Source organism: Bos indicus x Bos taurus, chromosome 2 (assembly GCF_003369695.1).
Source record: "Bos indicus x Bos taurus breed Angus x Brahman F1 hybrid chromosome 2, Bos_hybrid_MaternalHap_v2.0, whole genome shotgun sequence".
Taxonomy (NCBI): domain Eukaryota; kingdom Metazoa; phylum Chordata; class Mammalia; order Artiodactyla; family Bovidae; genus Bos; species Bos indicus x Bos taurus.
In genome coordinates, this window is record NC_040077.1 from 52427101 (window position 1) to 52452872 (window position 25772).

The 25772-nt window shown below is 37.0% G+C and overlaps 1 protein-coding gene across 20 annotated transcripts in view; it reads left to right on the top strand.

Annotated features, from left to right (window-relative positions):
- The window catches only part of GTDC1 (glycosyltransferase like domain containing 1), a 493004-nt gene that overhangs the window by 169086 nt on the left and 298146 nt on the right, over nt 1-25772 (top strand). For 18 of the 20 annotated variants that reach the window (XR_003514505.1, XR_003514508.1, XR_003514506.1 and 15 more), the window contains 2 exons: nt 19413-19580; nt 23253-23426. Coding sequence is in view for 17 of the 20 variants with exons in the window: in XM_027561467.1 (XP_027417268.1) it covers nt 19413-19580; nt 23253-23426 (342 nt within the window). In the remaining 3 variants the exon portion in view is untranslated. Of the gene's footprint in view, nt 1-17104; nt 17142-19412; nt 19581-21028; nt 21248-23252; nt 23427-25772 lie in introns of those variants that run through there. The other 2 variants (XM_027561533.1, XM_027561572.1) reach the window with 2 other exon arrangements.

Genomic DNA, 25772 nt, shown 5'->3' on the forward strand with positions numbered 1-25772 from the left:
TGAACTTCAGTCCACCCGACCCCACCTTTCCACCCCGACATTGCACTTAAGGACTTGTCAGCCTTTGTTAGTCTTGCCTTCAAAGTCCTTTGCTGCTGCTAAGTCGCTTTAGTCGTGTCCGACTCTGTGCAACTCCATAGATGGCAGCCCACCAGGCCCCGCCGTCCCTGGGATTCTCCAGGCAAGAACACTGGAGTGGGTTGCCATTTCCTCATCCAAGGCATGAAAGTGAAAAGTGAAAGTGAAGTTGCTCAGTCGTGTCCGACTCTTAGGGACCCCATGGACAGCAGCCCACCAGGCTCCTCCGTCCATGGGATTTTCCAGGCAAGAGTACTGGAGTGGGGTGCCGTTGCCTACTCCCTAAGTCCTTTACAATGTATATTTAATCTGCATTTGCAGTTTTTCCTTTTATACCTCCTCCACAAGCCTCCTCTTAAGCCAAACTGTGTTCTCCAACATAGTGTTAACCACCTTTACTTCCAGATCTTTCCATAGGATCCTCTGTTTTTCTGAAGTGTCTTCATTTTGTGGTAAAATGACTTATTCTGTGAGACTAGTTGAAAGAAATACCACTTTCATGAAAGTATTTGTAATTTTTTTCCTGAACAAATATGATTTGGACTCTTCTCTCCTGAACTCTTTATATATGCCACTGTTCTTTAATTTGTTTCCCAGCTATTCCACAGTTGTATAATACTTCAGTAATTATGTAAAACAGTTACTTATTTCTTAAGCTTAACTTAGTTATTGTGTATCTGTTTCTTTGTGAACCATATTTTGAATCAGCCTCAGGCTCATAGTCATAAAGTAGTTGGTAACGGTAATATAATTTCATCTTATTCGTTATGTCCTACCATGTTACACATGCAAGAAGGAAAAGTGGCTCCCAACCAGCTTTACTCTTAAAGATGTGAGGGGCCATTTTAATACTATTTTTTTCTTCATAAGATAGAGCAATATGTAGTGAGAGAATTATTTCAGTTATCAGTATTTATAGCCATGTTGAAATATAATTGAAAGTACCTTCTAATTAGAAGCTAGCATTTTATAGAAAAAGTAGATTAGCTCACTTTTGGAAAGGTGTCTTGCCTGTTCTTGTCTTTGATTCATCTTCAGAAGGACATTTATTTTTTGTTTCTAGTTGTATATCTCTATTTAAAGTCTTAGATTCTGTATCAAACTGTTTTTGTATTATTGCAAATCAACCAATCTTTTACCACTTTAATGTTGTCAACCATTCAGTTCTTATTGTGTTTTTAAATGCCAGAAAATAAAATGCAGAAACCCCACCCATGTTAATGTAATTTTATGGTTAAGATTTTACATTCACGAAAGTCCAAAAATTCGAAGTTTATAGTTCCCAAAAGAATCCTAGTTCAATCACATTGTATAAACTGAAATTAACGCTGCAATGTATCATCATTACAGTAATGCAGAATATTCATGTATGCACAAGGATACAGTCATAGTTGCTGAGGGAACTACATAATTTTGGATTTTCTGACTTTTTTTGTATGTACAATTTCAACCATAATGTTAAGTTAATGTGCAGTATTCTTTCATTGACTCTGAAGTAATATATTTGTTGCTATGTTTATCTTAAAAAGTTTTCAGTGACTCCATTTTTTTTCTGTGTATCTATAAACCTATACTTACAGATATCTGATGTCCCTACAAATAAAACTACCTAAGAAATATTTCTATGTAAAAATAGCTCTTAGCCTCATGTGTACTCATATCCTCTCTGCCTTTCTCTCTCACGCATATACACATACAGCCTCACACACTTATGTTATATTCTGGCACATTATAGAAGCAGGTAGCATATCCACTACCTGCTGTTGAAAGTGTTGCCGATACTGAATTATTTATTCTATCTCCTACACCATCCAGAATCATTTTGGGTACTTTGACACATTTTGGTGTCTTCCATATGGATACTTCATGGTGGCATAGTTGCCAGATGCTCAGGTTTTGTGACAGTCTTAGTTTTTCAAGGACTGTTGGAATATTCTTGGGAGATTCTCTCGCCTTGTTACAGATTCCTATGGAGTGGCAAAATACTAACATTCCTTTGAAAGTGTTTTTTAAGACAAGGATCTATTACAAGAAGTTAGTAGAATGTCCTATCTGAAAGCATTTCATTTTGGGAACTTAGCAATGGAGCAATTTGTCGTAAAATTTATTTGCAGTGAGCTGGCATCACCCTGACAGTAAGCAACAATAAGAGTATAAATGAATTTGGGGATTAAAACAAAGTTATTTAAAATGTCAGATTTCAACTCTCATACAACTTCAGCCTGTTGTTTATTTCTCAGTTGCCCAGATGCAAAGATGAAGAGCAGATGTCAAATCTAACTTGTCTTTTTTATCTCTTATTTACTATATGATAAATATATAAGTTTGTAAATAGTACAAAATATGCTGAATATTTGCTTAGTAGAATAGAATGTGCATATTCATGGTTCCAGGTATTTGCTTTTTCTCTGCAGTGTTAATAGAAACACATAATCTCTCCCCTTTCCAAGTGTTGCCCTTAACATACTATTGAGCTGGAAATTCTCATCTTCAATGTCGATCTCAAGTGTTTTCTCCTCTAGCCTTTCTGGCTCTTATACCAAGCCTGAAGTTCCCTGTTTGCCTCTCTGATGGGTTCTCTGTGTTTCCTGACGGTCCTTGGCCACTGTTACGTACAAGTGGAGGGAAGGGAAGAAAGGAGTGGACTGATTATGAACAGATGTTTCCGTGCTGTGCCTTAGGTGTAAATGCCTTGCACAGGAGAGAGGCTTAAGATGGCTTTTGTGACCTGTGTATGGCATGTGGGCCTCAGTAGTAGGCAAGGGGAAATTCAAATAACATTGAAACTCCGATGGATATCTGTGGTGAGCCTCTGCATATTTATATTCATGTTCAAGTACTTTTGTCTGTTATTATGTGGAAAAAAAGGGTGAAACATGATCAAAGAAAAGTTCTTCTAGCTGTTTCTTCTAGCTGTTTCTCAGTGAATGGGTTCCCCCACCCTTTTTTAAGAGGAGAATATTTTCACCCCAGTGTCTAAGTTGAAGCTGTCCCCACTACTGGCAGCTCACTAGTAGTACCCGTGACTTCCTTGCTGTTACTGACTATCCTGGTTCCAGTTTTGCTTCTAGCTGGCTAACCCAGGGCAAGTGACCTCATTTTGTGCTTCTCAGTCACCTGGTCAGGCAGTATGACCTTGGTAGGGAAGAACGAGATGCATCTCAGAGAGTTACCCTGTCAAGTAGGTTGTGTTGAATGACCTGAATACTTCATTTTAAAATAATCTCAGTAATATTGTTTATATAGCATTTTGTATTTTTCATCTATTTTCTCCTGTACCTATGTATATTTTAATTAAAAAAAAAAACAAAAAACGGGGAAGCAGTTATTTAAGTTGTGATCAAATGAAGCATACTGAAAAAGTTTTTATTTGTGAAACTTAGCCATGTAGAAAAATTTGTAATTTTCATTTTACTTTATTCAAATGGGAAGTTCAGATCTTTCAAAAAATGAACTTTTAAGTGTTTTCCCTTCTGTGCTATAGATTGGGGAAACATAATCTTAGAATTTTCACCTTGTTGGCTTGATGAAAAAGAAACAGGATTCAGCAAATAGATTTTTATCAAATGTCTCATCTCTAAAAATGTAAGAGAGCAGGACACAATCTGGGGACTCATCCCTTCAAATCCTTTTTTTTTTTAATAGTTTTTATTTGTTTATTTTTGCCTGTGCGGGGTCTTCCTTGCTGCGTGGGCTTTTCTCTATTTGTGGCAAGAAGGGGCTCCTTTCTACTTGTGGCACATGGGTGTCTCATCCCGGAGATCTCTTTTGTTGCCGAACATGGCTTCTGGGGTGTCAGGGCTTCAGTAATTGATGTCACATGTGGGCTCAGTAGGCATGGCTCCTGGACTTTAGAACACAGGCTCGGTAGTTGTGGCAAACATGCTTAGTTGCTCCAAGTGTGTGGAATCTTCCCAGGGATGGGAACTGTGTCTCTTGGATTGACAGGTGGATTCCCCACCACTAACCCACCAGGGGAGCCTCAGTTCTTTTTCTGTTGTGATGTACTCCCTCAGTTAACATTTCACTTTCGCAAACACTTTCTGAGTGCCTACTGTGCACAGTACATTCTGCTGGCATTAACTTTTATAATTAATTACTTAGTGATATCCTTATAGTTAAAGTGATGGGTAAAATAGCAAAACATTGGGGATACTTAATAAATTATTTGTGGGAAGGTATTTCTTCAAATGGCATAGTAAGCACCAAATTCAGGGAAGCTTTCAAAGAACTGTCTTGGACTTGCCAAAACAAACATAGAAGAAGTAATCAAAACACAGGAATAATCTCTATGAGAAGTATAGCAACAAAATGTCACAAATCAAATGATAGAACAACTCAGTAGACTATAGGACTCTGGGAAGCAAATTTAAAGGAAATACTCATAATCATGGAAAAATTTAGATGTATGACCGATTTTAAAAAGACTGAATATTTAGGAGGTATTTCTCTTTGTTCTTGTTAATTTTAGCAGTAAAGGTGATTCAGTAAAATTATCAGGCTGTCATATTTATCCTTGTTTATTAGCTATTTGGACACAAAATACCTTTCTCTCCATGATTATTAGGAATAGTTTAGTTGATGCCAGGAAGCAGATATTATTATTGTTGTTGTTGTTGTTGTGATTATTTTAATGATTCCTGGGTCATAGTCAAGCCTAAATGATGATAATATCTAAAAGCAATCCTGTATTTGCCTATGGTGTGTTTCTTAGGCTTGTGCCTGAACTGAGCTTTTTGCATCTATTTAAGCAATAGCTTCTAGCTTGATGGTCAGTGTGTCCTTAAATGTGTGTGATCTTTGACAACACTGGTAATGTTGGGCTGCAGTGACAAATGAATTATAACCATTACCTTGGGTGTCTAGTCTTCCAACTTTATACTGTTTAGAAATGAACTCCAAGGACGCAAGAGTGGCTTGGATATTCCAATATAAAATGATATTTTGCTGTTAAGGAATAGTTTTCTACGATAGATTAATCATGAGGTGAATTATAAATATTTCACATACTAATTATATTAGTTTATGGAGATAAAACACCATATGAAGTGTTCCCAGCACACTCAGCAAGTTAGATGTGCTTTGCATGTTAATTGAGTTAACTTCTTCAAGGCTGATGATCATGAATCCCTGAAGATGACAGGAATTATTATCATTATATTGTACATTCCAGATCTTTATACCAGATTGACACCTACCTTTCCCCAGGAGTTCCTTGTCTTTTGGATGGTATCTTCAGTCCTTGATATGTTAGCATGGTAAAGCAGAGAACAGTGCCTAGCACATTATTAAGGACCCTAGGAAAAAGTAACGGACCCCATCAAAGTGAATGTGGAAGTGTCAGTCCCTTAATAATATCTGACTCCTTGCAACTCCATGGACTATAGCCTGTCAGATTTCTCGGTCCATGGAATAATCCAGGCAAGAATACTGGAGTGAGTAGCCATTCCCTTCTCCAGGGGACTCTTCCCAACCCAGGGATCAAACCTGGGTCTCTGCATTACAGGCAGATCCTTTACTGTCTGAGCCATCAGGGAAGCCAGGACTCCATCAAACACAGCATCAGGTAACACTTCCTAGAATTGTATTGGATGCCAAAGTAAGAAAGTGCTTTCTTTGGGCAGCCTGAGATTCTTTCCAATTTGTTTTTTAATGGTAGGAGTAAATGTCATATTGAATACTTTACTATAAATAGAGAATCAACTGGCTTGATTTTCTCAGTATCATTAATGTAATGAATGAATGAATGATTTATTGATTCATTTATTTGAAAACATTTACTGAGCACCTGAGATAAGGGAGTGAACAAGGAAGATATATATAAGGCTTGCTGTAAAAGAACTTAAGATCCAGAGTAGTAAGTGCCATGTTGGGGAAACTAAGGATACTAAAGAAAAGAACAGCAGATCTAATTTATCTCATCAAGGAGTATATACTCTTAATGGGAGGAAGCAAGATACCATATGAAATATGGCCTAAACATGTAGCACAATATGTAAAATTATATAACAAGGAAAACTCGCCATTTTAACAGACACATTTGGTGACCAAACCCTTTAGTTTAATTAAATTTCCAATGCAGTTTCTTTCATTGGTCTATACTCCACTTACATTCAACATTTGTAAAATCTGTCTCAATATTTCTCCTCTACGCCAACTGCTGATATGTTTTCTCTTCTTATATTAAGGAATGGTACTGCTACCTAGCTGATTACACAAGCTAGAAACCCTTGAGTTACCTTTAACCTCTCCCTCTCCCTCCCCATCACCAAGTCAAACATTACTGTTTCCTTCATTGCTCTTAATATCATCCACTTCTCTCTATCCCCTTGTCCCAACCAACTCCTTGTTATTTCAGCCTGCCGACTCCTTCCTATTATTTAGAGTGGTGCCTAGATTGCATTTCTTCAGGAGATCCTTCATTGATGGTCATCACCTTTCCACAATTTGTCTAACACTATAATCACTCAGTAAATATGTTTGAATGAAGGGATGAAACAAAACTGTCTGGGTTAGTACAGGTTTGTACCTTATATTCTTTTATTTCTCAAGACATAGACTCTCTAAGTATAGTTAACAGGAAACACTGGCACGTTCTAATCTCTGATGATTCAAAATCTGTGTGAATAACTATAAAAGCAGGGGCTTTGAGTCCAGATCAATTTGATTTAAAACTCATCTCTGCCTCTTAGTAACTGCTATTGTCTTAGCACTTAATCAAATCTTTTGTATTTTAACTTCTTAAATGGTAAAATGGGAATAATAGGAGACATCTCTTATGATAATGATTAAATGAAAGATGCACTTTCAAAAACTTGTATTAAGGATTTTTTTATCAGAATGTAATGATGGACAGCCATGCTTTTAAATGAACTGGTTTTATCTGTATTTGGTTAGGTAAGGAGCAGCGGCTGTGCTTTGCTGGCGCAGCTGTGAAGAGATACCCCACGTCCAAGGTAAGAGAAACCCAAGTAAGATGGTAGGTGTTGCAAGAGGGCATCAGAGGGCAGACATACTGAAACCATAATCACAGAAAACTAGTCAATCTAATCACACTAGGACCACAGCCTTTCTAACTCAATGAAACTAAGCCATGCCGTGGGGCCACCCAAGACAGGCAGGTCGTGGTGGAGAGGGCTGACAGAATGTGGTCCACTGGAGAAGGGAATGGCAAACCACTTCAGTATTCTTGCCTTGAGAACCCCATGAACAGTATGAAAAGACAAAAGTTATAGGATACTGAAAGAGGAACTCCCCAGGTCACTAGGTGCCTAATATGCTACTGGAGATCAGTGGAGAAATAACTCCAAAAAGAATGAAGGGATGGAGCCAAAGCAAAAACAATACCCAGCTGTGGATGAGACTAGTGATAGAAGCAAGGTCTGATGCTGTAAAGAGCAATATTGCATAGGAACCTGGAATGTCAGGTCCATGAATCAAGGCAGATTGGAAGTGGTCAGACAGGATATGGCAAGAGAACATCAACATTCTAGGAATCAGCGATCTAAAATGGACTGGAATGGGTGAATTTAACTCAGATGACCATTATATCTACTACTGCGGGCATGAATCCCTTAGAAGAAATGGAGTAGCCATCATGGTCAACAGAAGAGTCCGAAATGCAGTACTTGGATGCAATCTCAAAAACGACAGAATGATCTCTGTTCGTTTCCAAGGCAAACCATTCAGTATCACAGTAATCCAAGGCTATGCCCCAACCAGTAACGCTGAAGAAGCTGAAGTTGAATGGTTCTATGAAGACCTACAAGACCTTTTAGAACTAACATCCAAAAAAGATGTCCTTTTCATTATAGGGGACTGGAATGCAAAAGTAGGAAGTCAAGAAACACCTGGAGTAACAGGCAAATTTGGCCTTGGAATATGGAATGAAGCAGGGCAAAGACTAATAGAGTTTTGCCAAGAAAATGCACTGGTCATAGCAAACACCCTCTTCCAACAACACAAGAGAAGACTCTACATGTGGACATCACCAGATGGTCAACACCAAAATCAGATTCATTATATTCCTTGCAGCCAAAGATGGAGAAGCTCTATACAGTCAGCAAAAACAGGACCGGGAGCTGACTGTGGCTCAGATCATGAAATCCTTATTGCCAAATTCAGACTGAAATTAAGAAAGTAGGGAAAACCACTAGACCATTCAGGTATGACCTAAATCAAATCCCTTATGATTATGCAGTGGAAGGGAGAAATAGATTTAAGGGACTAGATCTGATAGATAGAGTGCCTGATGAACTATGGAATGAGGTTCGTGACATTGTACAGGAGACAGGGATCAAGACCATCCCCATGGAAAAGAAATGCAAAAAAGCAAAATGGCTGTCTGGGGAGGCCTTACAAATAGCTGTGAAAAGAAGAGAAGTGAAAAGCAAAGGAGAAAAGGAAAGATACAAGCATCTGAATGCAGAGTTCCAAAGAATAGCAAGAAGAGATAAGAAAGCCTTCCTTAGCGATCAATGCAAAGAAATAGAGGAAAACGACAGAATGGGAAAGACTAGAGATCTCTTCAAGAAAATTAGAGATACCAGGGAACATTTCATGCAAAGATGGGCTCGATAAAGGACAGAAATGGTATGGACCGAACAGAAGCAGAAGATATTAAGGAGAGGTGGCAAGAATACACAGAAGAACTGTACAAAAAAGATCTTCAAGACCCAGATAATCACGATGGTGTGATCACTCACCTAGAGCCAGACATCCTGGAATGTGAAGTCAAGTGGGCCTTAGAAAGCATCACTATGAACAAAGCTAGTGGAGGTGATGGAATTCCAGTTGAGCTATTCTAAATCCTGAAAGATGATGCTGTGAAAGTGCTACACTCAATATGCCAGCAAATTTGGAAAACTCAGCAGTGGCCACAGGACTGGAAAAGGTCAGTTTTCATTCCAATCCCAAAGAAAGGCAATGCCAAAGAATGCTCAAACTACTGCAAAATTGCACTCATCTCACACGCTAGTAAAGTAAGGCTCAAAATTCTCCAGGCCAGGCTTCAGCAATACGTGAACCGTAAACTTCCAGATGTTCAAGCTGGTTTTAGAAAAGGCAGAGGAACCAGAGATCAAATTGGCAACATCCGCTGGATCATCAAAAAAGCTAGAGAGTTCCAGAAAAACATCTATTTCTGCTTTATTGACTATGCCAAAGCCTTTGACTGTGTGGATCACAATAAACTGTGGAAAATTCTGGAAGAGAAGAGATATCGGACCACCTGACCTGCCTCTTAAGAAACCTGTGTGCAGGTCAGGAAGCAACAGTTAGAACTGGACATGGGACAACAGACTGGTTCCAAATAGGAAAAGGAGTACGTCAAGGCTGTATATTATCATCCTGCTTATTTAACTTATATGCAGAATACATCACGAGAAACACTGGGCTGGAAGAATCACAAGCTGGAATCAAGATTGCCAGGAGAAATATCAATAACTTCAGATACATATCTGATGACATGTATCATCTGATGATACCAGCCTTAAGGCAGAAAATGAAGAGGAACTAAAAAACCTCTTGATGAAAGTGAAAGAGGAGAGTGAAAATGTTGGCTTAAAGCTTAACATTCAGAAAACGAAGATCATGGCATCCGGTCCCATCACTTCATGGGAAATAGATGGGGAAACAGTGGAAACAGTGTCAGACTTTATTTTTTTGGGCTCCAGAATCACTGCAGATGGTGATTGCAGCCAGGAAATTAAAAGACGCTTACTCCTTGGAAGCAAAGTTATGACCAACCTAGATAGCATATTCAAAAGCAGAGACATTACTTTGCCAACAAAGGTCCGTCTAGTGGAAGGCTACGGCTTTTCCAGTGGTCATGTATGGATGTGAGAGTTGGACTGTGAAGAAAGATGAGCACTGAAGAATTGATGCTTTTGGACTGTGGTGTTAGAGAAGACTCTTGAGAGTCCCTTGGACTGCAAGGAGATCCAACCAGTCCATTCTAAAGATCAGTCCTGGGTGTTCTTTGGAAGGAATGAAGCTGAAGCTGAAGCTCCAGTACTTTGGCCACCTCATGTGAAGAGTTGACTCATTGGAAAAGAGTCTGATGCTGGGAGGGATTGGGGGCAGGAGGAGAAGGGGACGACAGAGGATGAGATGGCTGGATGGCATCACTGACTCGATGGACATGAGTCTGAGTGAACTCCGGGAGTTGGTGATGGACAGGGAGGCCTGGCGTGCTGCAGTTCGTGGGGTCGCAAAGAGTCAGACACGATTGAGTGACTGAACTGAACTGAGAGCAACTTCCCTTATTTTGAGAGTGGTAGTGATGGTGGTACTTCATCTGATTCCTTATTCTCTTGTTTTACTGCCACTTTTCTTTGCCAGTGAGCATTCTTAACTCAAAAGGACAGTAAGAAGAAATCAAGCTTTCCTAGTATGATAATAAATGGTACAAGGTATCCCTATATGGTTGGCAGGTGAAATATGAACTTCATGAACTTCTAATGCTATATTTGGTTACCTCTAGGTTCTAAAACCTTTTCAGTTTTACCTGTTTATTTGCTTTTATTTTTTTCAAATCCTTAAATTTAGCTAATTGTCCTTCCTCTCTGATTTATTTAATTAACTCTGATCCTTGCAAACCCAAAACCTCCAAACTCAGGCCTTCCCTGGTATGCTCAATAAACTTGAGACTTCATGGTTTTCTGCTGCCCGTAGTTTTCTCTTCTTCCTCTGAAATGATGGAGCTTAGTCCCTATCCCTTCATTCATAATCAGCCTTGCAGTGCTTTGTGACATTTCTTGGACAGGACAGAGCTGCCTATCCTGTTACTTACGTTTTTTAAAATTTATTGTTTTTTAATATTTCCTGTACTTGTGGCTTGTTTTGCCAATTATAGTGTCACCTCTTTTGGAACCAGGATGATATACTTCTTATCTTTTGATGATATTTTGATTTGTTGGCTTACTGATAGATGGTCTAAAACAGATACATCTATAAATGTTCTGATTGGCTCTCGTTATTTTGTACCTTACAAAAATACGCCTAACAGATTCTAGTCCCCAAATAAAAATTTCTGTTTATTTTTTATTTTCTTCAGTAATAGACCCATCTTCCCTTCCTGTTAATTCCTTTCTTGTTACAAACGTAATTACTGAGTGTCTTGAAGAATTAAAATACTTGAGAGTTTGCTGGAGTTATTTAAGAGATACCTGGATTTAACTGGCACTGCTAGCTAAGAAAGCACTAAACAGGTATTATGTAATTTGTCTCCTGAAGCATCTTTAAGGCAGTTCAGAGTGCTGATGATGGTAGGGTGGATAGATATTAACAAACCAATTGGAGATACTACTTAATGGAAGGTCCTGCTTACAGACCTCAATACCCTGCCTTTTGAACACATATTCTTTGTATTGTGTTCGCTTAGCCTTCATGATGAGCACAGGAAAAAAATAATACTTAGTGGAAGAAACCAAAACTAACCTCTTAATTGATGCTACATCATGGGACAGCTTTTGGGAAACTATTAGCTTGTAAATTATCTCCTACAAGAACCTAGCAAATTAAGTGACTACATTTCTTTCTCCTTAATTTATTTTATTATTTTTATTTATTATTATTTTTGGCCATGCTTTGCAGCTTGCAGGATCTTTCTCCAAGCAGGAATCAAACTCAGGCCCTAGAAGTGAAAGTGCTGAGTCCTAACAATTGGACCTTCAGGGAATTCCCTGTTTCTTTTCCCTTTAAATATGGCTTTCATCTTATAATTTTAATTGTTTCAGCACATGGGAACATTTGGTTATATGTGTTCTTTTTCAGTGTGCAGTGGACATGTTCTAATTAAGATCAAGTAGCTGACAACTAAACATAGTTAAAATGATGTTTTATATCAGGGATTAGTGATTAGAACTCAGTTATCTTTCTACACAGGTTTTTTTTTTTTAATAAATTTTAAAAATATATTTAAGCCAAAGACTTTTGAAATGTTTGGGAATAATTTTCATATATGCGTGTATGTATCACTGAGCTCCCAGTTACATTGAAACACTGTCAACATGCTTTGAAAGTGACACAGTGGAGGAAAGGATAATGCTCTTCTCTTTCACTTCTCACATCCAGTTCATCAGCAAACCCCATCAGACAGCTCCCCAGCACCATCAGTGCTATCATCTTAGTTCAAGCCACCATCATGTCTTGTCCTTACTGTTGTCCCTTGTTCCAAAATGATTCTGTTTGCAGTCTGTTTTCCATACTGCAGTCAGAGTAATGTTTTCGGATATTAAAAAATGATAAACAGCTCACGAAATACATAACAGATGTAATAGAAACATAGATTATATAAGAAAAAATTTAGACTATATATTTAAATAAATCTAAACATATATCTAAATATCTAAAACTCATGTTCCGATTGATGACATTATGACACATCGTATCTTGAAATCTGTTAAAATACGTGTTTTGGAAATTGTTAACATAGCAAAGCATGTAAAATACTAAAAGCAAAAAATAAAATTGTAATAATTTATACTTACTACAAAATGAAAGAGTAAAGGTAAATCCATCAAACATTCATTTATTGTTTTATCATTTCCCTAATTAAAACCTTTTCTTCTCTTCCCATTGCTCTTAGATAAAATTCAAAGTATGTTTCATGTCTCACAGAGGCCCATTGACATCCTCAACATTTCTCTGGTGACTTGTTGAACAGATGGCTCCAGTTTCCTTGGTCCTTATTCAGTTTCTCAACCTGCCAGTTTTCTTCTTGCGTTAGCTACTTTGTTCTCCCTTTTGGATCCATCATTTAGTTTCAGTTGAGTTCAGTTCAGTTGCTCAGTCGTGTCCAACTCTTTGCGACCCCATGAATCGCAGCACGCCAGGCCTCCCTGTCCGTCACCAACTCCCGGAGTTCACTCAGACTCACGTCCATCGAGTCAGTGATGCCATCCAGCCATCTCATCCTCTGTCGTCCCCTTCTCCTCCTGCCCCCAATCCCTCCCAGCATCAGACTCTTTTCCAATGAGTCAACTCTTCACATGAGGTGGCCAAAGTACTGGAGTTTCAGCTTTAGCATCATTCCTTCCAAAGAACACCCAGGACTGATCTCCTTTAGAATGGACTGGTTGGATCTCCTTGCAGTCCAAGGGACTCTCAAGAGTTCAAAAGTTCAATTCTTCGGTGCTCAGCTTTCTTCACAGTCCAACTCTCAAATCCGTACATGACCACTGGAAAAACCTTAGCCTTGACTAGATGGATCTTTGTTGGCAAAATAATGTCTCTGCTTTTGAATATGCTATCTAGGTTGGTCATAATTTTGCTTCCAAGGAGTAAGCGTCTTTTAATTTCCTGGTGCAATCACCATCTGCAGTGATTTTGGAGCCCAGAAAAATAAAGTCAGCCACTGTTTCCATTGTTTCCCCATCCATTTCCCATGAAGTGATGGGACCGGATGCCATGATCTTCGTTTTTTGAATGTTGAGCTTTAAGCCAACTTTTTCACTCTCCTCTTTCACTTTCATCAAGAGGCTTTTTAGTTCCTCTTCACTTTCTGCCATAAAGGTGGTGTCATCTGCTTATCTGAGGTTATTGATATTTCTCTCTCATTTAGTTTAGTTCCTGCAAATAATAGATGCTTAATGTAGACTGACTAAATAAGCACCAGAATGCAAATAGTATCCATCTCTTCCAGGGTGGTTGTGCATTCCTTCATTTATGTTTTTTGAATGTAAAACATTTTCTGTAATGAACATGTATTTTCTAATTATCAGAAGGTAAAAAATTATCATTCTGGGCTTCTAGAATTGGAGACCCTGGTAGGTAAAATTCAGTAAGTCAGCAGGAACTTAGAAATTAAATTATCGTAAGTCAATGAAGAGTCTGTACATAGAAATCAATTCAGTGAGGCATTGCATTCAGGTAGGATGGGTGGAGTGTTGGGTTAAAGGAAGTTGGTCCATCTGAGTTGTGCTTCCCAATTACTTTATGCCTAATTTAATTTAAACTTAAATTTAAAATTTAGTTTCTCAGTTGGACTAGCTACATTGCAAGTGCTTTATAGTCATGTTAGCTAGCTGCTGCCACATTGAACAGTATAGGTAGGGAAATTTTTCATCATGCAAAAAATATTTTATCACAGAAGGTATGGGATCTAGAATCCTGGAAGCAGATATCAAGGAACAGAAACTCAAGATAGGCAACAAAAGAATGAAGGAAGACTTAGGTAGTGAGGTTCGGCAGTGTGAATCTGGAAAAGGAGTTTATTTTGAATATTCAAAATTTGAGTATTCAAAGTTTGAGCATTCAAAGGAGTTTGAGAATTCAAAGGAGTATTCAAAGTATGCGTTTTGAGCAAAGTGACACAGCTGGAAGAAGGCATTTATTTTTCTGTTAAAGTCTTGAGGAAGACCTGTAAGAAATTGTTTAAGTATAAATAACAATGCAAACTAGTATCTGTGTTAAATTGTGTTCTGTATCCCTTTATGTGATAAATGGTTTTGGAAAGTGGGAGGCTATTGAAAAGATTTTATTGGGCAAGAGTAACTAGTACATGAAGGATTTTCTCCTTGATTGTATATGACAGTGGTTAGAATACTGAATGCCTGTCCTGTTTCTCATATCACTGCCCCTTTATACTTCATACTTTTAAGGTATAAAAGTATGCATCTTGATAACAGTAGTCACACAGCTACACTGCTTAGGTATATTTTAACATCTCTTTTGATTCATCAAGAAAATAGGATGAAAGGCAAACAACAAGTATATTCAAACTGAATCGAAGAAAAATAAAATCTTGAATTTAATTATGTTGAATAATTGCTTAAGCAAATGTGACTCAGATTGTAGGTGTAACGTGTATTGAAAATACTTGAAGCATGTATATGGATACAATTCCAAATACTAGAACGTTCTTACAACACAGAACCGTTTTGGTTAGACGATTTTAATAGCAGCTTATTTATACTTTTGGTGAGATGGTGAGCTAATGATGTAGCCGTTAATTTGAATTTAGCAGACATTTTAAATATAGGTTTCTCTTACAGAGACAAAAGTTGCAATTTAAAGCTCTTTGGTGGTCTAAAAACAGCTTAATTCTGTAGTAGCATGGTAATAAGTACTAATCCAGCTTATACAGTGATTGTAGTATGTCATGTTTGTGAAAGATTGCCCAACTGCTTTCTCTGGGTTTTATGTTAATTTAAAAATATTAAACATAAAACCTTATAACATCTTCATGCTGAGATAAACTGTTCAATTTAACTGGTGCTCAAGCAGCAGCTGTCAGGAATTATCTTGTTCCTAGTGCTTTTTGCTATCACCTTGTGCCCTTTCCTGCCAGAGACACAGTGTGGGATGATAAAGCTCACCTTGTTAGGATTTATTGCTTAAATAATACCTGAGGCAAGAAGAACACTGGGAACCTAGGGTTTAACTGCTGATTGAGTGATGTCATTCATTGTGTTATTGTACCTTTTTTTTTTTTTAATTGATAAAAGAGGGCAAAGTAAAAATTGCCTATGAATCTTACCTGCATTTTAGTTTTTTTGTGTGAGCATCTTCCTCACTTCTTTATAGGTATCACTGAGCTGAATATTTGAGGAGTTGCTTATTGTCCAATTTAACTACCATTTTACAAGGAAAAAGCAAAGAGAAATGTTTTAATTATGTTGGAGATAATTTCCACAATTTAGAAGTAGTGAGGGCTATTTCAAAATTCGTTATGAAAATAAAATGAATTTCTTATTAATGACTGAACAAACTGAAGGAAGTGTTGGTGTGGGCAGTCCCAAATGGGTAGTATTATGAAAACCATTGCCATTTTACTTCTGAATGTATTGCAGCCTTTCGCTGGAGAACTTCTATTTGGAAGGTTCCATTTTACATTTGGATTCCTTGATTACGGATCAGCTGGTAGGCAGGGTAAAGAGAGGTGGTGTGTGGTTGGAGGAGAGTAAAGGCCTTGCTTTAGTTAAACATTTGCTACAGATGTTCCACCTTAAGGATAATTCCCATGGAGCAAATGAACAATTGGATTATGACTAGAAATACATATATGAGGGATTTATTATTTATGGAATGTAACATATTTTTCCCTTTTACTTTCTGCCATCTAATGTGTATCCTCCCAAGTTTGTAGTTTTATAAATGTATAACTTAAAAATTGGTAAAGGTAGATCAATGAGTTACAGTATACCATTTATTTAATCACTTATAAACATTTCTATGAATATTTGAATATTTGTTATTAGTGACCTTTTGACCAAACCATTTAAGAATTAGTTGCAGACATTATTATGCTTTACATGTAAATAATTCAACATGTCTACTAAGAACAAGGATATTCTCCTATATAACAGCAGTAAAATTACTACACTTCAATTTAAGATTGATAAAACTTTACAATTTTATATTCAACCCAATACTCAGAGTTTCCCTGTTGTCCTTATATCTTTTATAGTTGTTTTTTTCCCCATTCAGTATCCCATCAAGGATCACACACTGCATTTTGTTTGGGGATCTCTTTATTCCCCTTTACTCTAGATTTTCTTTTTCCTTTTATGACCTTGACATTCTTGAAGATCCAGCCCCATTTATTTTGTGACTGGCTGGCTATTTACTCATGACCAAATTCAGATTAAACATTTGGGGCAGGGATTGGTGATCTCTGTCTTTCTATCATGTATTGGGAAATGCATGATATCCCTTTGATCCACTATTGTTCATATTAAGTTTGATCACTTGGTAAGTTGATGTCTACCAAATTTCTTCATTAATTAATGGAAGTTACTTCTCCATGTAATTAATAGATGGAAGCTGTAGTTAATGAATTTCTCTTCCTTGTGTGTGAATGCATTGTGTTTACTTAGGTCTCAATGATTGAGTCATTGTTTACAATAGTGTGTATGTTGAGGGTGGAAGCAGGAAAAGCGGGAGGGGGAAGTATTACTCAATAACTTGATCTACCAATCACCACCTTTTTTTTTTTTTTTTTAAGGAAAATATTGATTGAAATTAAATTTTATTTTTTTCTCTGCTAAAGATCATGGAGAAGGCAATGGCACCCCACTCCAGTACTCTTACCTGGAAAATCCCATGGACAGAGGAGCCTGGTGAGCTGCAGTGTATGGGGTCACTAGGAGTCGGACACGACTGAGCGACTTCACTTTCACTTTTCACTTTCATGCATTGGAGAAGGAAATGGCAACCCACTCCAGTGTTCTTGCCTGGAGAATCCCAGGGACAGGGGAGCCTGGTGGGCTGTCATCTCTGGGGTCACACAGAGTCAGACATGACTGAAGCGACTTAGCAGCAGCAGCAGCTAAAGATCAGATTTGTAGATAAGCAAATATCTTTGTATTTCATAATTTTCAGTCTCTTTTTTATTTTTTGGCCCCACTGTGTACATGCAGGATCTTAGTTCCTGTACATGCAGGATCTTAGTTCCCTGACTGGGAATCAAACTCATTCCCCTTGCATTGAGTGCAGAGTCTTAACCACTGGATCACCAGGGAAGTCCCCAGTCCCAGTTTTAGAAAACTTTATACTTGATGGTGGTGGGAATATTTTTGGACAAAATAGAGGACATTTTCAGGATATAAATTTTCTATTTGCTTTGTGCTTAGTTGCTCAGTTGTGTCCGACTCTTTGCAACCCCATGGACGGAGGAGCCTGGCGGGCTACTGTCCATGGGGATTCTCCAGGCAAGAATACTGGAGTGGATTGCCATACCCTCCTCCAGGGGATCTTCCCAACCCAGGAATCGAACCATGGTCTCTTGCATTGCAGGCAGACTCTTTAACCAGCTAAGCTACCTTTAGTTGAGTACAAATAGACAATTAAAAATGTATCTTCTTGATAAGATTATTTACTTTAAAGCAATAAATCATAACATTAATACAGCAATGTGAGTTTAGAAACGTCTCTACTATTGGGTCTTCTGTTTCTCTTTTAGTCCATGAAGAAGACACTTGAATTCCCATTTATGATATATGCTCTTGTTATGTAATTATTATTCTTATGTGAAAGGCTAGTGCTGCAGATCATATAAACACCTGAAGTTAGTCATTTGGCTTGTCAGCAAGGGAGAATTTATAGTAGTTGTAATCATGGTAATAACAAGGATGCTATTTAGTATTTATTAAGTACAATAAAAAGCATCTGCAATGTAAGTGGTGCACAACAAATTCATATCCGTAGTGTAATGAATAGTACTTTGGGCTTAAAAGACCAGGAGTCTCTGCTTTGCCACTTTCTACCAGTGTGATTTCTAGGAAAAACTCTTAACCTTCTTCAATCTCATTTTTTAGAATGGGAATTAAAGCTGTAATGGTTAAATGATTCTACATTATGTTATAAAGGTGGCATTTCATCAAAATTGTGCCATCTAAATGTCCCCAGCTGCTCAGGGACTGTAATTTGTCGCTCTTCTGTGTCCACATGTGTTAGCCCCCTTGTTAGTGAAATATTTCCAGGTTGTCCCAGACAGTTGTCTGTTTGTCCTCCAGAATATTTTATTCATGTCACTATTAATAGCCAGCATTCATTCTGTGGGCTGTCTTGTTCACCTCTTCTCTTCTTCTTGGCTTGACCCTGGTACATAGTAGGCATTTATAATAAATGTTTGTGGAATTAATGAGTAAATAGACACTATTTCATTCATAAACATGGATATGTAGACATTCAGTTTCCTTTGTCCCCACCGCGCCCCACCCCGCCCCTCTGCCAGAGTCAAGGAACCAGCCTTTCTTCATTTTTTAAATTTAGGTTTTATATAAGGGATATTACAGACTGTACATCTGGTACCATTAGCAGTCCAGTAATTGAGAAGAAAATATAAAACCAACCCCAGAAATACTGCAGAATATTTAAAAGGGGGGCAGTGAAAAACATGCCAGGAGAAAAAGCCCTCCCTCACTAGATAAGTCTGTTGCATAAATCAAAAGGGTTTATGTCATAACACGAACATGTGCCATTCCTGCTCATATATTGAATTTCAGTAGTTGGTTGCATAAAGAAGTAAAGTGTAATGAAACTGGCGAGCAAAGTATTCCCCAGTCAGCCTTATCTTTGTTCCATTTGTCCTTCAGATAGAGCTTTTCTTGCCTTTTTCAATAAAATCCATCCAGCTCTTTTTTTTTTTTTGCATCTCTCAGTAACTGAGCTGAGAAGACCAATGAGATTCAGGGCTTTTATAGTTCTTAGCAGCTGCTTTTTAAGAGATCAAAACTTAGAATGCTGCTACATGGTATTAGGCTTAACTCTTGATGTGTCCCTATGGGGGATATGTTTTCCTTGGGGTAGGATGAGTAGAGAGAAGAGAAGGTGAAGAATGCCCCTTCTAGTATGCTCAGGATGGTAACCCTAATTTCCTTCTTTCCTAGGATCCTCTTCGCAAGCTCAGTGCTTAACCTGACTGAACTGGCTGCCCTTCGACCTGACCTTGGGAAATTGAAAAAGATTCTGTACTTTCATGAGAACCAATTGGTATATCCTGTCAAGAAATGTCAGGAGAGGGATTTCCAATATGGATACAACCAAATTCTCTCCTGGTAGGTATAGATTGTATCACTGTATTTAGTCCTTTGCCATCTTTTTCCTTATCATTAACTTTTAAATCTAGAGACCTACGGTACACATATTTTTAAAATACCTTATATTAGGAGCAAATGTTTAAATATATCTTCCATGGTAAGAATTACTTGTACCTCTGCAATATATATACAGATAAGAGAACAACTAATTTTTTTTATAAAATACATATGTGTAGCAACCGGATTATATGTTGAGCTAGTTATTTAACTGTATTTTCTACAACACTCAAAATAGAAGCAAAGAGCTGTCAGGGACCTCCTTCAGCCCCTTATTCCATCATCTGTTGTGTGAGATGTACTTTTAGAAAAGGCAGTTCTTCACCTCTTATTTACCAGCTACTTTCAGTGTATCCAGCCAAAATCAAAATAGAAATGTACAGAGGAGTAAACGAAAATTAAAGCGTAACAGAGAAAGAGGTTTTTGTCCTTTTATTATTATTGTTTGTAAGAGAAAACTATGGAGAATGAATCTTTAGGTGATGTTTGGTTTTTTTTCTTCCCCTCATTGAGTCTTCTGAAATTGCCTAGCCTTAAAATACCATGACATTTTAAAGGTGATGGTCCTTCTGTTTTGTTACTTCAACAAAGTATCTCTCTTAAAACTTAGTTAAAAAAAGAAGTTAATAACGACTCTGAAACAGCTTTGCTATTGGATCCCATCGACATAACACTCAAATGGAGTCAGTTTGGCAGTGACTGGGTACAGTTTACTCACCATTTTTAATAGTCGTTAGTCTTTGGGGTTGATGATGTTCTTAAACAGACACCCAGCTCTTTTGCTAGTATATTCCATAGTTTCGTTGACATAGAAAAACAGCTAGCTGGTAATACTTCTGTGTTTTGAGCATTTTGTAAATGTTTTCCTGCAATCATTTTTACAAGCTGCTTCAATTGTGAAGTAGCAATGCTATCAAAATAGAGAGGAGCTGCTTCCCGTCAACTGTCTCGTAAAAAAAAGCAACCGTTTTTAAATTTCAAAATAAAATTAAAATACTTTCTTTTATATTGAAACAGAGAGGGAAAATGTGTTTTAAAAACAAAAATGAAATCATTTTGTACTTTATCAATATGGAAAACATTTGTAATATTCTTTTGGTTTCTTGAATTAGCATCATTCTTTTCCTCAGATAGTGTGTGTTTATTACCCCTGAGAAATAACTGGGGAAAAAAATTAAGTCTGTTTTTCCCTTTATGGATGGCTTTAAAGTTAATGGAAGTTACACCCACTCATATCAGAGAGGAAATGCATGAAAAAGAATATTTCTGTAAACTATCTTGGTTCTTTAATTTGACGAAGACTGGGTTTTTAAGAATATATGTAGTTGAGTTGCATGCCCTTTGAGGGCAAATAGCAAAAAAAAAAAAAAAAAAAATTTAACTCACTACCCCTCATCTCTCTGTTCTAGAAAAGATTGCTTTTGCTCAAAGGGAGTGAGACCATAAAATCTTATACATGATTTTTGAGCATTGCTCTTCTCAAGAGGATAAACTGGTAGATGAACTTGAAGAGAAAGAAATGGACTTGATCGTCACTGGGACTCTTAATGAGAAAACAGTGGTTTGCAGTCGTCCAGAGGAAAAATAAGAATGTCAGAAAGCAGTCCAGTTCAGATTCTCTTTGAAAAGTATGACTCCAGCTTCCTGAAATGTTTCTTTAGTTTTCTTGCTGACTTCTGCTTTTGTTGGCACTGTCAGATTTCTTTCTTAACTGTGTGGCAGTTAAGGACTTCAGAGATGACTGACAAAAGCACTCACCTTAAACAGAGGTTTCACTAACCCTCTGACTGGTGTACACTTGTCGTAACTATATATTATGACCTGTGAGTCGCTATTAAAATATGTGACATATAGTGAAAACAGACTAGCTTAAAACATCCTTCAACTTTTGGTGTATTATTATATTGGCTTCCTTATTGCTCAGTGTAGTGTCAGCACTTCTGTGACATTCTCTTGTGTTATCCATGTTGTAATCACTGCTAACCCCAAATTTGCACTAGGTTGCAACTAAAAAAACAGAAAATGCTTGTATGGGAAAGCAGTTTTCCGGGGTGGGAGTGGATAGGGATGGCAGGTCAACATTCCTTTTGTTGGTTTTTCATTCCACTATGTACTGATAGTAGGAACTTTGTCTCAGTAAACGCAAATTAAACTAAACTTAGGATTTGTTATGATAGTCCTGCTCTGTAAACTCTATCTATTCATTTGTGTTTTGCAGTCTTGTGGACTTATGTGTCTTCTTTTCAGTTTTCTTGATGTTCTTTTTAGAGTGAAATAAAACTGTTTCCTCTTTGATCTTATACACCTTATCAAAGCATTTGTATGCATCATGTTGAGATCCAGGGACACTGAGACATGGAATCATTGCTTAAAGCAATGAGTGCTATTTTAAAAAACAAAACAATGATTTATTAAAATGGTTTTTTGAGTCATAAAGGAAACATAGTACATATTCCTGTTTTATCCAGTTCACCCACGGTTATCATTTGTGTTCATTGGTTTCCCAAAAAATGTTGTACGCAAATTTGGAAACTACTGACATATTTATGATACATAAACTTTGTTTTTACATTCCCTTCTAACTATATATTTTAGATTATTTTTAATTTAAAAAAAGTGCTAAGGAGAGGATCACAGCATTTACATCAAAAGCAACAGCCAGTATTATATTTCTCTTGTTTAATTTTGAAGGTTCATGGTGTTATGGTCCTTTATAATATATTATGTAATCAGTAGGACCTAGTGGTATGGATTTCTGGATCCATTTTCACCAGTTTCTTCTATTGCTCTGACTCCCCCAAGTCTAATATAATAATAGAATAAGTTACTTGTAGAGTTCTCATATAATCCTTTCTGTGTATGTAGTCTCAGAACTTTCAAAAACCTAACAGTTTCTTAAAACAAAGGTTAAAATGAGAAATAGACTTTAACCACATGTTATGAAGGTATGCTCTAGTGTGAAATAATTTTATCTGGATTAGTCTCCTTAAAGGCAGTGAAAAGTATGCTAACTTTTTTGTTCTCCATACTGTGGTGTAAATCAAAGTACATCACTGACATAAAAACTCAACATGGGTAACTGGGCCACAGAGAGAAAGGTCCTCATGTTTTTGGTGACACTACAGAAAATTCCTGGCATTGCAGGAAAATATACTTAGGTTTGAAGCCTCATAAGTGAGAGTGTTAGTGGCTCAGTCATGTCCAATTCTTTGCAACCCCATGGTATGTAGCCTGCAAGGCTCCTCCGTCCATGGAATTCTCAAGGCAAGAATACTGGAATGAGTAGCCGTTCTCTTCTCCAGGGATCTTCCTGGATTGATCCCAGGTCTCCTACATTGCAGACAGATTCTTTACTGTCCTCATACAATCCCATTAAATCACTGAATTCCTTTCCTGCCTTTCCTCTCTGATGCCTGCCATCTAACTTCCCTTGATATAAGGCTAATGAAAGTAACTTATCTGTTAGGATCATTTTGATAAAAACCAAGAAGTGGAGAGTTCTTTGCAAACCCAAGATTCAGTAAAAACTGTAATTAATGAAGAAGTCTTTAAGCTTCTTCTTTATAAAAGAAGTTATAAAAAGAACTGAATGAATGTGGGCTCACCATATGCATTTATCCTTTCCCTTTGCAGCCTGGTGGCTGATGTGGTGGTATTCAACTCAGTTTTTAATATGGAGTCATTTCTCACTTCTATTGGAAAATTCATGAAGTTGATTCCTGATCACAGACCCAAGGATCTGGAAAGCATCATCAGACCCAAGTGCCAAGTTATTTACTTTCCCATCAGGTTTCCTGACGTGAGCAGGTCAGTGTGACTCTATTTTCAATATTCTGTCATAAATTATTCCCCAAATGTATAAAAATAGGTGCTATTCTTGCCAGTTAGCTTTTTCACATAAGCATGGTTAGAGAATTGAGTACTCTTTTACCTTTCTGTGATTTATAAATCATGTGTCCAACCTATCACTGAATGGTTAATTCCAATATTAAGTTCTTCTTTTCTTTTCTCTTCTATTTGTTTGCCAAAGAAAGGTGCTTTGGCTTTTAACATTGACTGTTGTTTCTTCATTTGTTGTTTTGATACAGAAGTCATCGTCAAGCATATGTCCCAACCTTTTATTCAGCTTATTCCCAGTGGTTTATATGTATAATAGTAACTCCTAAGTAAGTCAGTGTTAAATTTTACTGCTTAGATTACTTTCATTTCCCATGCTGTGTTTCCTTCTCCTATTTTTTATTATTTACATTATTTTAGTAAAGAATTTGGTATTTTATATTGGGTTGAAATGCATTTAATTGCTATTTCTTTTTCTCAGTCACTAAGGATATTTTTATTACCCTTATCACTGGGCCCACCCTGAATTAGCAATGGATGATGTGGCGCAAAGGGAACATTCTAGAATTCCTTTTCACTTTTGATTAAACCTAGCAAAATTGTTTTTACTGCCACCAGAAATATATCCCCCTTGTGAATAGAAACTTTACTTCAGTCGGACTCATACTAGCTGGGGATGCTGCTGCTTTGTAACTGACTGTGTCCTTAAAAAAGAGCTCAGGGACAGCTGTTTCTTCCCCATCCTTGAAGACAGGAGACAATTTATTGTCCACGCATGCTGTGTAGGAGGTCGGCATTAGTGTCTATGTTCTGGACTCAGTTCACCCGGATTTTGCTGTGGGGACACCCACTCTTCCACACCCCTAATACTGATTTATTTGAGTCTTACTAGTTAATACTGCACTGAAGAAAATTCTACCTAATACCAAATCAAGCTATGAGTCATAAAGTTTGTTAGACCACCTTGCCTAATCCTTATTTTCTGGAGTTCAGAAAACAGAACGCCAGAGAAGCAGACGGGCTTGTACTCACACTGTTGATTGTTGTCAGAGACTGGATTCAAATTTAGATTCTATGACTTTTGATTCAATTTTCTGTTTAGTTTCTAATCTTCCTATTAGTACAGGTCATTTGTCAAAAATATTTAATGATCTATTTACATTTTTGAAAACTGTAAAGCTAAGTGAAACTAAGATCACAGTTGATTTTCATATGTATGTACATGTATGTACATATGGTATATATTTGTAATCCATAATTTTCATGTGTGATGAAAGAATGTCAGTGTCTAAAAAACACAATGGTTATGCTTTAGCTCTGTCTCATCAGCTAGAATATAACTTATACTTTAGGTCATATTTTTTAACTTTATTTTTGACATTCTTTTAAGTTTTTCATATAATAATATATCATTAAAATGTGCATCTTTAAGTGAATAGGTAGTTATAGTACATCTTAATTTTTATTTCTATAGAATTTCAAATAAATAATGTTTTTCAAATTCATTTGCATCTGATAGAGTCCTACAATATCCTATGTTTAATACACCTGTGGCAGTTGAATAGTTTATTAATTTGGACTGTATTACCATAAATAAATCTAGCTAAATGGAAGAAGGTTAAGAAATATTGTGGCCAAGATAACATTCATAAGCAAGGTCTTAGCCCAGAGTGTTATTTGAATTATTTTCAAATGGTAATTTGCTTTATCCAACCCAAACTCATATAGTGTAAGTAAGTGATTATTTGCATGAATGACAATCATTCTAATGCCTGCAGTCTTAAAAAGAGTATTATTTTGTTGAGATGTTGAAAAATATTTAGTAATGCCAAAGGCAAATAACCAAGGTGATTAAAAATAAAATGACTTTTGAATGCTTCTACTTTCTCTCTATACAAATATTATAGTCATGGCAAAGTTGTATTAAATTTATAAACAAAGCAGAACATATACTTGAATGATTAATATAATGTACTATAATAATATATAATATAAGGGGTAATAACAGGGAAGGGAAAAAGCCATATTTTAGCAAAGTATATGAGGACTTCTAAAGTTGATAATTGTTCAAAGTCAGAACGTCCAACTTTGAGATTGAAATCCAGTATTGAGCTTATAGTACCTGCTGTTACCTGTTGCCTTCCTTACCCTTACACTGCCTCATTCTCAAAGGCCAGAAAAATAGTAGCAAGGATGAATATTCACTTGAAAATATTTCATTATATGTATTAAAGCATTTTGGGAAGAGAAAGCTCTTAAATACCATAGTTAGGCATGCACATATTTGAGGCTTGACCACCCCTGGTGGCTCAGAAA